Source organism: Lobosporangium transversale (genome assembly GCF_002105155.1).
Source record: "Lobosporangium transversale strain NRRL 3116 chromosome Unknown BCR41scaffold_23, whole genome shotgun sequence".
Taxonomy (NCBI): Eukaryota; Fungi; Mortierellomycota; class Mortierellomycetes; order Mortierellales; family Mortierellaceae; genus Lobosporangium; species Lobosporangium transversale.
This window is the reverse complement of record NW_019029001.1, coordinates 271,856-285,592: the sequence shown is the minus strand read 5'-3', so window position 1 is coordinate 285,592 and position 13,737 is coordinate 271,856. Positions and strand designations below refer to the sequence as shown.

At 40.4% G+C, this 13,737-nt stretch overlaps 4 protein-coding genes across 4 annotated transcripts; 3 read left to right on the top strand and 1 right to left on the bottom strand.

The window, feature by feature from the left end:
* BCR41DRAFT_94567 (hypothetical protein) lies at positions 1-3,717 on the top strand. Its single transcript, XM_022031091.1, has 7 exons — positions 1-110; positions 238-310; positions 400-626; positions 731-946; positions 1,050-2,243; positions 2,395-3,021; positions 3,165-3,717. Exons 1-7 carry the CDS (start codon positions 60-62, stop codon positions 3,282-3,284), a joined length of 2,508 nt encoding a protein of 835 aa, XP_021880462.1. The 5' UTR covers positions 1-59; the 3' UTR covers positions 3,285-3,717.
* Positions 3,718-4,107: 390 nt separating this feature from the next.
* BCR41DRAFT_355554 (hypothetical protein) lies at positions 4,108-5,111 on the bottom strand. The gene has a single exon (XM_022024508.1). The coding sequence runs from the start codon at positions 4,923-4,925 to the stop codon at positions 4,215-4,217; it is 711 nt and encodes a 236-aa protein (XP_021880461.1). The 5' UTR covers positions 4,926-5,111; the 3' UTR covers positions 4,108-4,214.
* Positions 5,112-9,187: 4,076 nt separating this feature from the next.
* BCR41DRAFT_355552 (hypothetical protein) lies at positions 9,188-9,783 on the top strand. Its single transcript, XM_022024507.1, has 3 exons — positions 9,188-9,355; positions 9,378-9,482; positions 9,594-9,783. The coding sequence occupies exons 1-3, from the start codon at positions 9,273-9,275 to the stop codon at positions 9,667-9,669; spliced, it is 264 nt and encodes an 87-aa protein (XP_021880460.1). The 5' UTR covers positions 9,188-9,272; the 3' UTR covers positions 9,670-9,783.
* Positions 9,784-10,722: 939 nt separating this feature from the next.
* BCR41DRAFT_355547 (hypothetical protein) lies at positions 10,723-12,174 on the top strand. Its single transcript, XM_022024506.1, is given in 2 exon segments — positions 10,723-10,823; positions 10,834-12,174. 1 exon segment carries the CDS (start codon positions 11,108-11,110, stop codon positions 12,131-12,133), a length of 1,026 nt encoding a protein of 341 aa, XP_021880459.1. The 5' UTR covers positions 10,723-10,823; positions 10,834-11,107; the 3' UTR covers positions 12,134-12,174.
* Positions 12,175-13,737: the final 1,563 nt, after the last annotated feature.

The following is a 13,737-nucleotide window of genomic DNA, read 5'->3' as shown; positions in this document are numbered from 1 at the left end:
TTCATTCTTCATTTTTGTCCTGTTCTAATCCTCCTCCTCAACGTCCTATTGCATCTGTCATGCCAAAGTCAAGCAATAAGAAAAAAAAGCAAAAAGATGCTGACTTTAAGGTGCGAGTTAAAGCACATGAGTGTAAATTATTGACTGGAGGTTCATAAGAGTTTCTTATCACTTTCTAACCTTGACTATGATCATCATTGCATCGATTGCATCGATGAATTCTATACATGTTATTAGAAAACTAAACTGAAAGTAGGAAAGAAAAAGGCTGTTGCGGACAACTTTACGGATACATCCTTTAAAGCAAAAGGTAAAAATCACTCCAAAGACTATAACTTGTACAATTCCCCCTCCCCAAAGGAGCTCACAACTGTCATTCTTATCCCCCTTTTTTTATAGCAATCTCGCTCCCTAGTCAATCTATTACGCATGACAAGACCACTCTACTCACAAATTCGCGCAATGCCACGTTTGCGGAACTAATTACACAACTGAAGCACTACAGTCCAGGCAATCGTAAAGATGCTATCTTGGGCCTGCGTGATCTCTTTGATCATCATCCTCATCTTCTGTCCCTTCACCTTGGTGTACTTGTCAACGCAATAGTCCGACTTTTAATCGATGATGTATGCTCGTTCTACCTGTTGATTATCTCAAGATAGCCCTTTATGTATATCCATAGACGATCGTGATGTTTAATATGGCCATCATTTCTTTCTCATTTGATCAGTCCAGTATAGTTCGCAAGACATTGCAGAATTTCCTATCAGAGTTCATTCCAATGCTTCATCCTCGAGATGTTCACCCCTTTCTGCCGCTTCTAGTTGTTTACACTTGCTCCGCCATGACACACATTCTGGAGGATATTCGTGAGGACGCTCTAAAGTTTATGGATCTGTGGGTGGCAGCAGGAGGTCAGATTGTTGTTGATGGATTCTGGGATAAAGTATGTATACCGTGAGGCTTATTGAAGAAAGAGCTATTAGTGGGTGCTCGGCTGTAAGAAAGCATGTGAATAACAATATATTAATATTTTTTATCCTTCATAGATTATCCCCAATTACGTGTCGCTTTTGACCTCAGACTCAAATGCTACGAACGTATCCAAGCTCTCAAGTACCATGTCTTTTAATACCTCACTCACGAATGCGACGTTAGGTGGATTGGGATCATCACTCTCTGCATCTAGGCTTGTGTCAAGGGCTAGTACAGGGAAGAATGCGCCAGGGTCACTAAAGGCCAAATGTGATGTCTTGCAGAGCTTGGTTGGATTCTTACAGGAAGGGCTTGGAGGCGAAGGGTGTGAGAAAGATCCATATTGGTTTCTGAGAAACTTCCTAGGGACGCCATATGCTCGCAAATCTTTCAACGCTATTAGAACCCAGTGGGATAGGCATGATAGCTTGAGGGATTCAAGGGGAATCAAGAGGCGAAAATTACAGGAGCAGAACGTTAGCGAGCGCTCCTCTGCAAGATCAATGTATAAGGGTACCGTAGGTAGCGCTTCTGATAATATTGGGGATGGTAGTGAAGCGAGCAGTCAGGAGGGAGAAATGGGCACAGACAACGAATCTATTGATAGCGACCAATCGACTCATTCTGAAAGGAATGTCCAAGATGAGTATCTCATGTTTAATTCTTCACCTTTTATATCTTTCAGCCGTGCTCAAACACATCACGGTATTCTCTCCACGTTCCCAATTCATCCAATTACCTCATGCTCGCCCATGACGAGAACAATATTTGGAGGGATTAAAGACCCGATTAGCGACTTCAGAGAGGCAGCTAATATTCAAATCAGGATTTTTCCGCAACAGGGGGGAAGAGGATCTGCTGCAACAGTGACAGAAGCTAACATCAGTACAAATGGAGGTGGAGAAGGCGGTGAGAACATTCTAGGAGGCATCCAAGGCAGGCTTGCGCAAGTTAGACCATTGATTTCAACTCTACACCCATTGCTTCTCTCCTTATGGCTGGACAATGCACCTGCCGTTTTTGCTTCTTCAACAAGCATCCATGCCAACCATACCTTGGCAATCACTCACCTAGTTCTCAAGATTTGGGGGATTCTCTGGAGGGCAGCTCTTGCGCGTCCTAAAAAAATGAATGCAGATTCTGAACTCGAAGCAAGCATGGAAAGAGAAGAACAAATATGGTTAGAGGAGTATCTCCAGAGCTTGCTTCGACATGTTTCAATTTATTTTCCATTCGGCAAGGATACTCTAGCCATGATGAACCCTAAGGTATGTCTCCTGTAACACATCCTTTGTCAAAGAACATTCAAGTGGAGATTGTCTCCTCATTTTTTTGAGCCCTACTAGCCTGAAAGGATATTTTACTTATCTTAGTTTTCATTGTCTCTATGGTCGTCCTTGGCTATTCTTGGCTATATAGGTGACTGCAACACTGCAAGAGATGAATACAATCTATTGTGAACTGACTTCGCTTTTTTTACTGGCTCCGGGTGTTGGAAGAACACGGCAGCAACAGAGGAGCAGTGTGCAGAAGCCAAGCTACAAATCGGAGATAAAGAAAAGACAAGTTGTCAAGACTTCATGTCAGCCCTCCAATAAAGAGGTCAAGAAACGCCAGGCAGTAACGGTAGCAGATGAACCTTTCTTTTCTTCGTCATCAGACTATGATAGTGACGAGGATGTTTTGGTGTCGGAGGGTCGTAACGGTGATGATACGGTCGTTGTACAGACCGAAGCCCCTAAATGGGCAGATCAAGTCGTTCAATTCGTTCTTGACGCACTAGGATGGGTTCATCCCGAAGCTGAGGATAAAGATTGTCTCATCAATACTAATACTGGAAAACCGTCGCGAATGAGCAGCTTGTCAACTGATTTTAAAGCACAAGATTTAGTTTCACTTTTACCAACACTGTGGACTTTGCTGAACTGTCTGGAACCTCGAAGAAGGGAATGGGTTTTTGAAGGGCTAATGAATTTCTTTGACAATGCTCATGTTCAAAGTGGGTCCAAGAAAATATTACTCCAGTTTCTTGCTCTAGTTATCAAGGTATGCAACCACAAAGATGGGTTTAAATATCCCAAATTCATTAGAATCAACAATGACAAAAACATAGTGCTTATGGTATTAACGGCAATGTCGTATATACCTTTAAAGATTCAATCACATCCTCACTATACTGGCTCTTTCAGCGTCTTGATTCCTGGAGCGTGTGCTGGAACAGTACAAAGGGATCTAGCAGGAGTGTCCAAGAAATATCGACGAGAACAAAAGGAGTCAGTGGAAAGGATGTCCCGGCTCCTTACGGCTAGTCTACTCAAATTGCCTAAACTGTTGTGGGATCTTGGAATCGAGAGGATTGAGACAACTCAAATTATCTTAGACTTGTTAGCATGGGTGGTGATGATTGCAGGCGATTGTCATACAGAAACAACACATGAAAAGGAGCGTGTTGAATTTTTAAAGACTTTCCAGAGCTATATGACCCTCTTCTTCTGTGTCACAGTGGCAGGAAAAGACAACAAAGACGAAAAGCGGACAGTGATGGGACCTTTTGTGAACTTGCCTCCTAAGCTTCAAAGACGCGCCATCGAGATTGTATATTACTTGGATGTAGCTCCTACTATTTCGTTTTCCGAAGTAGAGAGTGTATCACGAAGAAAAAAGGATACTAGCATACAAAAGCTGGCGCCTCTGTTGGCTGCAGTCAAATCTTGCTGTCAAGGTAAAGAAAAAATGATTTGCTTTCTTATATTGATGAAGCCATGGTACTGACAATTAAACCATTCTATTGGCAAAACTAGTTGATCTTCCTCAGGAAACAAGACTGTATATCCAAGAAACACTCCATATCAATGCATGCAATGTAAAATAATCTATTATATGGTGGCTTTCAGTGCCATTGAGTATGCCAAAAAGCTGAGGAAGAGAAAGCTCTCCTCCTCTTTTAATATATTTTTAATAATAAAGTATGGTTACAATGCGTCTGGATTGCTACTCTGTTATCGAGACTACTACTGCTACAATGTGAAAAATGAAAGCGAGCGATGTTACAATGTACAGCTTACAAGAAAACAATAAAAAAGAAAGAGCAAAATTGATAAATATCTACTGTACAGCAATCATTTTACAAAAAAGAAAAAAAAAAAAATGCCAGATGATGCTAAAAAAACGCGCGAATTGTACAATAATAAAAAAGTAACAAAAGAAAAAATAAAAATAAAAATGAAAATAGGGGTCCTTTAAACCAAGACGAGATCAAATGCAAGAGTAGTTGAGAGATCAGATGTCGAGTCATTTGAGGAAGTCCCTTGGAAAATTTGGGCGTAGCAGCTCTCTTCATCATCTGGACTGACGAAAGCTTGCTCGAGCATCAGACGTTTACGGGAATTACGGCTAGACATCACATAAACGGGAGAACTTGAAAAATCCGAAGATCCATCACAATTTTCTTCATCCTCCGAACCAAGGAAGGCATAGGTAGAACATCGCTTCTTCTTGGCATGAAGCATCGAGTCCATCTGAAGGCTTGTAGGCGAGGTGGAGAGCATGGGATACACATCTCCACCATCTAAGCGATCTAGAGCAACAACCGTGGCTGCGGCAGCTGCACAAACAGGACTAGGATAAACAGTCTCAAGGTTGTTGACATAAGCACTGGACATAGGATGCTCCTCGGCAAGTACAGGGCTCTGTCCAATCAAACATGACACGTCAGAAAGGACGGGTGTGGTGGGTGCCGAAAGATAGGCGGCCAACTCTGATGGTTCGATGTCAGGGATTAGAAACTCCAAGAGCTGTTGTTCAGTAGGAGAGAGAGGAGGTGTGAACAAGAAAGATTCGCTGTTTGTCCTGCTATGAAAGACTGTGTGAGTTGCATGGGTCTTGGTAAGTTGTGAAGGGTGTGATAATGAATAGGATGAGGACATAGTAAGTGTGGGAGACATGGTCATAGTACGCGTGCGAAAGATGTATAGATTGATTATTATCACGTGAATCAGGGAAATAAAGGGTGGAAGGAAATAAAGGAGTTGAAATTTCTTCCCGCTGAGAGGCAGACAAGCGGGACGCTGTTGACAGGAAAAACAAATGACGGAAATGGAAGGATAAAAAGATCAAGAACGGCAGGTATAAAAAAAAAAAGAGGGAAACAAAGAAGTATGGTCAGGTTTATATAGGATTGAAAATGTAGACTAATATTGAATTGGAATGAATTAGATCCATTGAAAGAGAGTATTGAGTCGGATATTGCTCACATACTTTATAATTGAGCTTGTTTTGTATGGATTAGAATATGTAATGCAAAATGATACAACGGTCAGCCGGAAGGAAGGGACTAGAAACAGAAAGGAACGAACGAAGAAAGACAGACAACAAAAAATAAACAAATAGACGCAAAACAAACAAGCATGACAAGACAAAGTAGGATAAAATAGCGTGTGAGTCGGAGATTGGATGAGGACGGACGGACTGAGGACTATGGGAAACAGGACATTGGACACACAAATGGAAATGTAGACAAGGGGAACAAAGCGGATATAAATCTTGTGTACACTTTGGTATCTTTGGTATACTTGTATATATATATTTACAAATATATATATACAGTGGACATGGAAACTGAATAGAGAAAAGTATCTATATAATAAATTATAATAAATAGAGACAATATCAATAATAAATTAATATATATATATACTATATACATATATATATAATAAATAGACAGCTGTTAAACTAGACTATAATACAATACACGCAAGCTAGACATATATGTTCATATTTATAATATGATTTAAACAGATTACCTATTTTAGCGGGTATATATTTATTAAGTTTAATCTTTAAGCCTATAGTCAGTATTGTATATATATAATATATATCTGTACCTAATGGTCTAGCGCGGAGTTAAGTGATATAATATATATCTTGATATGTCTTTTTTACTTTCTGGTGGTAGACTGGCTGGGTGGAGAAAGGAACCAAGGAGGTGTAGGACTGATAGAAACCAACAGGTCAACAAGCCGCGCAATAATTTAAAAATACATTTAAATACAATTGAATAGATATAAATGTGTATATATATATATATATAATATAATATATTCAAAGTAAGAGTTGCTGTCTGAGCTGAGCTGAGTTGAGATGAATACAGTGCACGCACGCACACATGGAATTGAATGAAAAAAAAGGAGAAAGAACAACTCGTTTGTATATATATAATATATTTGTCTAATTCAATGGATTGTTTTGTGTCCTTTTGGTTCGATGACATCTCCCTCGCTCAATTTTTTTTTTGCTCTCTCCTCTTAACTGGAAAAAAGAAGGAGCAAAAAAACAAGGGGCTCTTGCATTGCATGAAGCAGCCAAACCTTTTTTAGCAAGCAAAAAATAAAAGCTTAGTCTCGCATCTTATGCTCTCCATGCCACTCATTTTGTTGTCTTTGCGATCACACTCACGCACGCACGCGCATGAGCATGCACAGGTTAGCACAAGATGATCGGCTCTTTGTTAGCCGTAACATCAAAGCTTGCAAATTTATATACGTATAATATATAATCAGAGACATCTAATACAAAATCATCACATTTGAGAACACACAAAAGAACAAAGGACAAGCCTGTTCAACGTACAAATTATAAAATCTTTATTCCATATATGTATAATAAACATATACATGTATATATATATATATATATATAGAGATTATGTACTGGTTCATAAGATATATAATAACCCGGCAAATCTAGCCGATTATTTCGGATGTATTGGTAGCCAATTAATTTACTTGTTGTCAGCCACCAAAATTAATTTATTCATCTCTTTGTGTAAAAATATATAGGTTGTAACCTACTGAACCGGACCATACATTTGTAGTCTGGTCCCTACATGAAGATTGCTGTTTTTCAACTGCCGCTGATTACGACTGCATGAGAGAAGCCCCAAGAGAAGAAAAGGGATAGACTACTGTTTAATTTGTATCTCACCTCTTTGTTGTCGATGGGCTGCAGTCTATGACGAGATAGGAGACACAAACAGAGAATGAGGGAATTAATGAAAGGCGTGTGGACTCAAGACACTCAATGATTTACACAATGTAAAGAGCAACCATGCATCACACATTTAAACAAACATTTATAATATATTATATATATATATGTGTATTTGTATATTTATCAGGGTCCTCTATTACAGTCCATTTCACACGCGCATCCATCTGTCCCTCCCCTATTATGAAGTACTATAGACTAGTGCATTCTTGAACAAATGTGCATGGTTCGTGATTCCGCAGATAGGTCCTCATCATCCCTTTCCACAACTCCTCCCACTTCTTCGTTTTCATGCGTTTTACATATTATGCTCCAATCCTTATACATATGCCGTATACAAATATACCTTCATGCGACAATCTTTTTTTGGTAAGTCACAGATTTTCGGAGCAGTTGCAGCTGCGAAGAAAGGCCTGCATTCAATTTGCTTTTCAAACATCCCGTATAAAATTATCCACAAAATCAGCCTTCTAATGGTAAGCCTTGATGTATACTTATTCTATTCCAAGTTGATTTACGGGATAAATCAGGGACTCAAGTACTTTTTTTTTTTTTTTTTTTTTTTTTTCAAAAAAAGCCCGCAGCAACGCGGTCTGTGGAGACCAATAAAAAGATGAAGTTCCTTTCACTTCAACTCCATGCATGCTGGAACCTGCATAGACCGAGCAGGGTCTTTATTTCGGGGGATTTCCAACTGCCGAGATGCGTGGCTAGGTTAGATTACAGGAATAAACTTCAGTAAATCTAAAACAAGTAATAAACATTAAGGTCTACCTCGTATTGTCGTGAACCTCCACATGTAAAATCAGCCACCATATCATTCCTCTACTTTAAATATATATACCTATAATATTATATATATACCTATAATATTATATATATATATATATATATGTGTAATATACATGTTTATATTATAAATGAATATCTCAAACATCAAAATGAACCGCCACAAAACAGGTCTTTTTTCTCAGCGATGTGGGCTCCTATTGAGAACAGAATCATATTATATAACGTACCAAAGCGTCGCATGGACAGAGAGCCAGAATCTGTCCACCAATCTAACGTCACAGATTTTTGAAAGAAAAAGGAGGTGGCAGGGCTGGCGGGAGTCGAGAGTCGACATGTCCATTTGTTGGTTGTTTGTTTATTGCCATAACTCTTATTCGATCATGATATGCCTTGTTGCCACAAACAAAAAAGGGTGTCCCTCATCGATGCCTTACCATCAACAGAGTGAATGACTTGTAAATGTTATAATAAATAGCCTATATTGGCTTATACACATTGTGGCGATCTGTGCTTTTGTTGCTAAATGTCAACAATGTAGTAGCGTTACATTTATACATACACATTTATATATACTATATATATATATATACATCAACTTTGGTCTCGTGGAGTTTCTGAATCTCGAACCCACTAGACTATGGTAACTTGGCAGGCTCATTGCTGATGTTATTACATTTATATTTATACATGCATCTTAGAGAGTGATATTAGACCCTTATTACCTTACACAAATCGGCTCTTTTCTCCTTAATTTTTATTATGTTAACCCGCCTCGCTGGACGGTGAAAAATGCTGAAACATAACGGGCTAGGGAGAAACGGATAATTTCTACGCAATGATCGCCACCGCCTATTTTAATTGCATTTGTTATATGATGACACCCAGCGAAACATTCCTTACTTGAATAGACTCACAATCCCAATATAAGGATGCTGTGCTTCCTTGGCTGAAACAGCTTTTCTTACATTACAGCTTAACGATAAACATTACGTTAATTCTTGCTCAATTATAACGTTTTACTAAAATAGTTAGATTTATAAACAAGTATTGCAATTATAAAGACAATGATCATTATTATTAAATAGTGATCGTTTCTCACTCCATTTCACGTGGATGTTAAGATCAGAAAGTATGGAAATCAGGCACACGCGATCCTTTTATGGCTTGTACAGGTTAGTATAGCCAGTTCCATTTGGTCGCAATCCCTTATATTTTTTGAATACTCTTAAATGTATTGGCAGCCAATTGACTCGCTTGTTATTGCAAGTGGTGTGACTGGTCAACTGGTCATTAAAATTAATTTCAGTTTATCTTGTATCCACTAATCTGTCGAACCAGCTTAAAGGAATCTTTGCGCAAAGCCTTTGTAGTCATAGGCGGGTCCGCCTCACCTAGAAACTACCGAGTATAAAAGCCAAAGAAACTTCCTTCTTAATAAAGTCTTCAGTTTTCCCCACATGTCTTATTCTTCATCCGCAGTTCATCTTGCCATTTATCTTTTTCCCCTTTTCACAACAAGCATTTGTCTTCCGGTAACTCAGTTTGTGAGCTCACCTATAAAGCTCCCATCTTTTGACATTCTATGGTGCTGTTTGTAGTCAAGGTTATTTGACTCTATTTTCTCTTGTTAACCTTGTTGACACCCTTTGTCCTGCCTTTTCCTGCTTGTGTCTATCTTTCTGTCCCTTAAGCGAAGATATACCTATTTTTTACAACAATATCACCAAACCAATTCATTATAGATTAGGATATGTGGGGTCTATATGTTGTCTAAATAGTCCTCCCCATAAAAAAACACCATCTAGACCAAGCATAGAAATAAAGAGATTAGTCAAGAAAGCACTGTCAAGCTAATACTTACAACTTTTTCAAGACGAAGGCCTTTCCCGACCTAGTCATGTTTGTAGTAGCTCATGAAATATTTTAGACAGACGAATAGTAACCAGGGAGCAGAAGTGAGAATAGGATGTGGGTTCACACATCACATCCATGGGGCATTTATCCAAATTTGTATCAAAATAAAACTGCAAGTTTGTCTCGGGCACCACACCATGGGACATAGAGCTGTTAGTATGTCTGTATTATAAATTTTCATGTAACACGTGTACTGTGAAATATGCAACTGATCATATCCTATTGTTGTTGCCGGCTTGGTGTCTTTCCTCCATGGATTCAAAGAAGGCTATTTTGGTATCTCGAGTTTAGGCTCAACCTGTCAGTGAGCATTGGTGCAACGCATATAAGGCACACAGGCTGTTGACGAGCCTACTTCTCACCTTCACCGTTTGACGCAGGTCAGGGTTGTGACGGTCTAGCGAAGAAAACGTAAGGGCATTAACAATACCAGGATCGCATTAGACGGTAGTTGTGGTATTTGCAAATGAGCATCGCCCTGGCTCATGGAATATGAGTCCAACGTTTTCAAGAAGTTTGGGGCCCCTCTTCCAGCTTATGTTTGCGTAGTCTTCATCTATCAGGCCTTCACCGGCTGCCTTTAAAACACGCCGTGTTAAGGAATCCTTGAGAAAGTTTCAATTCCTGGCTGAGATCTTCTTCATCTACGTCAGACTGCTGCTGTCTCTTCGTCTGGACTGTGTCATAGGCAAGTGGATTCAGAACAAGGCCATTGGTAAAGTCGTTCCTTTGAGTTTGAACCGAGTTATACCTTTGTCTTGTGCCTGTAGGGGTACCTTGTCTCGATAGCCATGAAACATGCGATCTCCTTCAATGTCACAAAGAGAGCCTGTATCTAGACTTCTTTTGTTCCCTGTACACATTCAAACACTGCAGCCTTGGAAGGATTGTCGAGAGGATGTCAGTTAGGACGTGTTCAGACAGATACACATACCGAAGGGGGACGTAAGGAAGTCTGTTTTTTTTTTTTTTTTATTTCTTGTTGATTGTCATGGCGAAGGCTTGATTTGGTAAATGTAGATGATTGGAGAAGAGCTGTAAACAATACTCAAAATCCAAAAAGTTAAAACTTGTCGCTGAGAATCTTGTTTTTTAGTTTAAATGCGAGTTGTTCCATATTCATCAGCCTTTTGTTTCGTTCTCTTTCATACACCTATAAATACGTCCTGCCTCCCTCTCTTTTCCCTCTCTCTCTCTCTCATTTTACAACGACATTGCTTTCGCGCTCTCACCCGTACTCTTACATCCTCATCCCCTCACAGATCATAACTTTTTGCTTTCTTAAAGGTAAACTATCTCTACTCTAACAACTTCAGCTTCAATCTTTAGCCGTTTAAACCAACATTGCTTGCACTGTTTTACACTATACTTTCTCTAGATGGGTATTAAAGGACTCTATTCATACCTTTCAAGGAGAGACCTGCCACCAAAGGAGATTGATGTACATGAGCTTGCTGCTGAACCCCATTCATCTTTTGAGATGGATCTGCTTGGCACTTTCCACAGCGATATACATAATATCATCCTAAGGAGATTCAGCCGGCAGAGTTCTTTCACTGCCTGCGGCCATGCTATGGCTAGTATCATTCGAAAGATCTTTGGTCCTCTTGCCACAGTGACGATACACATTGATGGGCCTCGCTGCGAAGAAAAAACGCGCGCCTATAGGGACCGAGATGCTAAGCGTACAGCAGCGGATACAAAACTCGATACGCTCATAGCCAACATGGAAACCAAGTCCAATGAAGGCAAATGGGAATCTCGAAGCCATATGATTGCCATTAAAAAGAATCTTCGACAGCTCTTCACATTCAGTCATAACGAGAAGAGGGAGCTCGCGGCCCCATTCGGTCGATACAATAGCTTTGTGATTTGCCATTGTAGAAATGAAGCTGATGTGTGTATTGTCGCCAAATGTACACCAACCAGTATCGCTGTGTCTGGGGACTCTGACCTTCTCATCTATCCTTCTATAAAAAGAGTTCTTCGTCCAATCCCTCGTCGCCATCACATGTTTGCACTCTATGAGAAACAAGAGGTCCTGCAAGCCCTTGGGTTTTCAAGGGACAGTCAACTCCTGGTCTATGGCGTTATATCCGATAACGATTACACCCCAAATATCCCAACCTTTGGTCTTGCTACAAATGCTGAGATTATCTCTGCGCTCACTGACACTGATGCCGTAAAGTTGACGGTATCATATGTTCGTGAGGTCCATGCCCGTAGCCGTCGAACTCCTGCAGAAGGCCAGTTTGACCATTCAATTAATGTTTTCTTTGGTAGGATCCAAACCCAGGCTTCACAGCAACCAACCGCTGAAAGATTCCTTCATTACCATGATAGAATGAGGACTGCGATATCTGCTAGGTACCAGAATAAAAATAATCAACCTCAACCCAGGTAAGCTCCTTCAAATGAACATTTTCCAAAGCATATACAAAAAAAAAAAAAAAAAAAAAGTCATCTAACCCTTGACATTGTTGTGCCTAATTAGATTCTATATCCCTAAACGCGCAAAGCCGAATCGCTATCGGCCTGTTTTCCCTACCCAGAAAAAGGAACTTTCCCCTAAGAAATATGACCTGACCAACTGCAAACAACACGACCGTCCCGTCAGCTCCAGCCATCAAAGAAAGTCCCCCAAAAAAAAGGAAAAGGAAAAAAAAGAGGATGACAAAGAAGAGGAGGTTAAGGAGGAAAAGAAGAAAAAAAAGAAGAACAAAGGGAAGGTCAAGTATATCAGAAAGACTGATAAGACCAGGAAAGTGAAGGAGGCTACTGCCGAGGACCGACGGTTGAAGAGGGCTCACCCCACTGTTGCATTAACTCTGGGCACGTTAAAGACATGTGTAGTTGCCAAGCTGGACTCTACTTCCGATCCCAATCTCAATCCCGAGCAACTTGCTGCAACAATTCAAGGGCTCATTCAATCATTTATTAAAATGTTGAATGAGGCACGGATTTGAGCTTTCTGGGCCTGCGCCTTGTGGGTCGATAACCTGCTTACCACTGGGCCATCCAATCCAGCTGATCTCCCACAACTCCTAGATGAAGTTCTTGATAGCAGGGACTTTATTTACGGCCTTGCTGCGTTGTTGTATCACGGAGTGATGAGTCCATTATCTAGGTATAGCAGAGAAGTGAAGAAAAAAGGCGAAGGGAACGTAGCCAAGCCGTCCCAGCTCAAAGCATACGAAAACTTCTATGCAAAGACAGGGCTTGGTCCTTTAAACCAGATCTATCCCGATTTGGTGATCAGCAAGTCGTCTCGGATGGTCATGGTCCCTGTTCAAGCAGCGCTAAGGTCTCACTATCGGAATGTGCAGGTAAATATAATCTTATAATATGTTTATAGAAATGTTCCTAATCATTTCTTCAATATAATGTCTAGTTTGACATAGATATTCCAGGCGATGGAAGAAGTTCCATCCAATTCTTTTTTGAGCAAAATGCAACTGCCAAAAAATATCTGGATTTCCCTACGTCTGCTTTCTCGCCTCGGTCTCTCTGCCTAACGGAAGCCTGCCTCCTGGATATATTACGGTCTAACCCAACAGTTCGAGAGGAAATAGTCCAATTGTTGGAACTAAACATGAGTACCAAGGGGGCTGCAGAGGACAAGATCCTTAACCACAAGGGGATATTGTTGCAGGAGCTGTTTTCCTTGAAAGGATACAAGGACGTTGGACTGCAATCTGATGATGGCCCTAGAAGGAAACTACGGACATCGTTCTTTACAAACGGCCTTACCCTAACACTTCTTGCCTATGACACATCGAAGCAAAAAAGAGGTAGAGGTTCGCAAGCTGCCCAACCTTCGGATACTCAAAGATCTCAAGCAGTCCAGGCTTCTTCAAGTGCTCAGCAGGGAACCTCGTCTTCAGGCCATGGTGCAAGTGATGGTGGTGATGACGGAGACGACGACGGAAATGAAGATGACGATATCTTGCTGGGTATCAGCGATATTGACTTGCTGGAAGTTGATGAACCATTCTTAGATGGCGACGA

Excerpts from the sequence above, each read along its gene's own strand:
- BCR41DRAFT_94567 (XM_022031091.1), top strand. The coding sequence starts at position 60 with ATGCCAAAGTCAAGCAATAAGAAAAAAAAGCAAAAAGATGCTGACTTT. Across the intron at positions 311-399 it reads TACATCCTTTAAAGCAAAAG|CAATCTCGCTCCCTAGTCAA; the intron begins GTAAAAATCACT and ends CTTTTTTTATAG. Across the intron at positions 947-1,049 it reads TTGATGGATTCTGGGATAAA|ATTATCCCCAATTACGTGTC; the intron begins GTATGTATACCG and ends TATCCTTCATAG.
- BCR41DRAFT_355554 (XM_022024508.1), bottom strand. The coding sequence starts at position 4,925 with ATGACCATGTCTCCCACACTTACTATGTCCTCATCCTATTCATTATCA.
- BCR41DRAFT_355552 (XM_022024507.1), top strand. The coding sequence starts at position 9,273 with ATGTCTTATTCTTCATCCGCAGTTCATCTTGCCATTTATCTTTTTCCC. Across the intron at positions 9,483-9,593 it reads TGTCCTGCCTTTTCCTGCTT|TCCTCCCCATAAAAAAACAC; the intron begins GTGTCTATCTTT and ends TTGTCTAAATAG.
- BCR41DRAFT_355547 (XM_022024506.1), top strand. The coding sequence starts at position 11,108 with ATGGGTATTAAAGGACTCTATTCATACCTTTCAAGGAGAGACCTGCCA.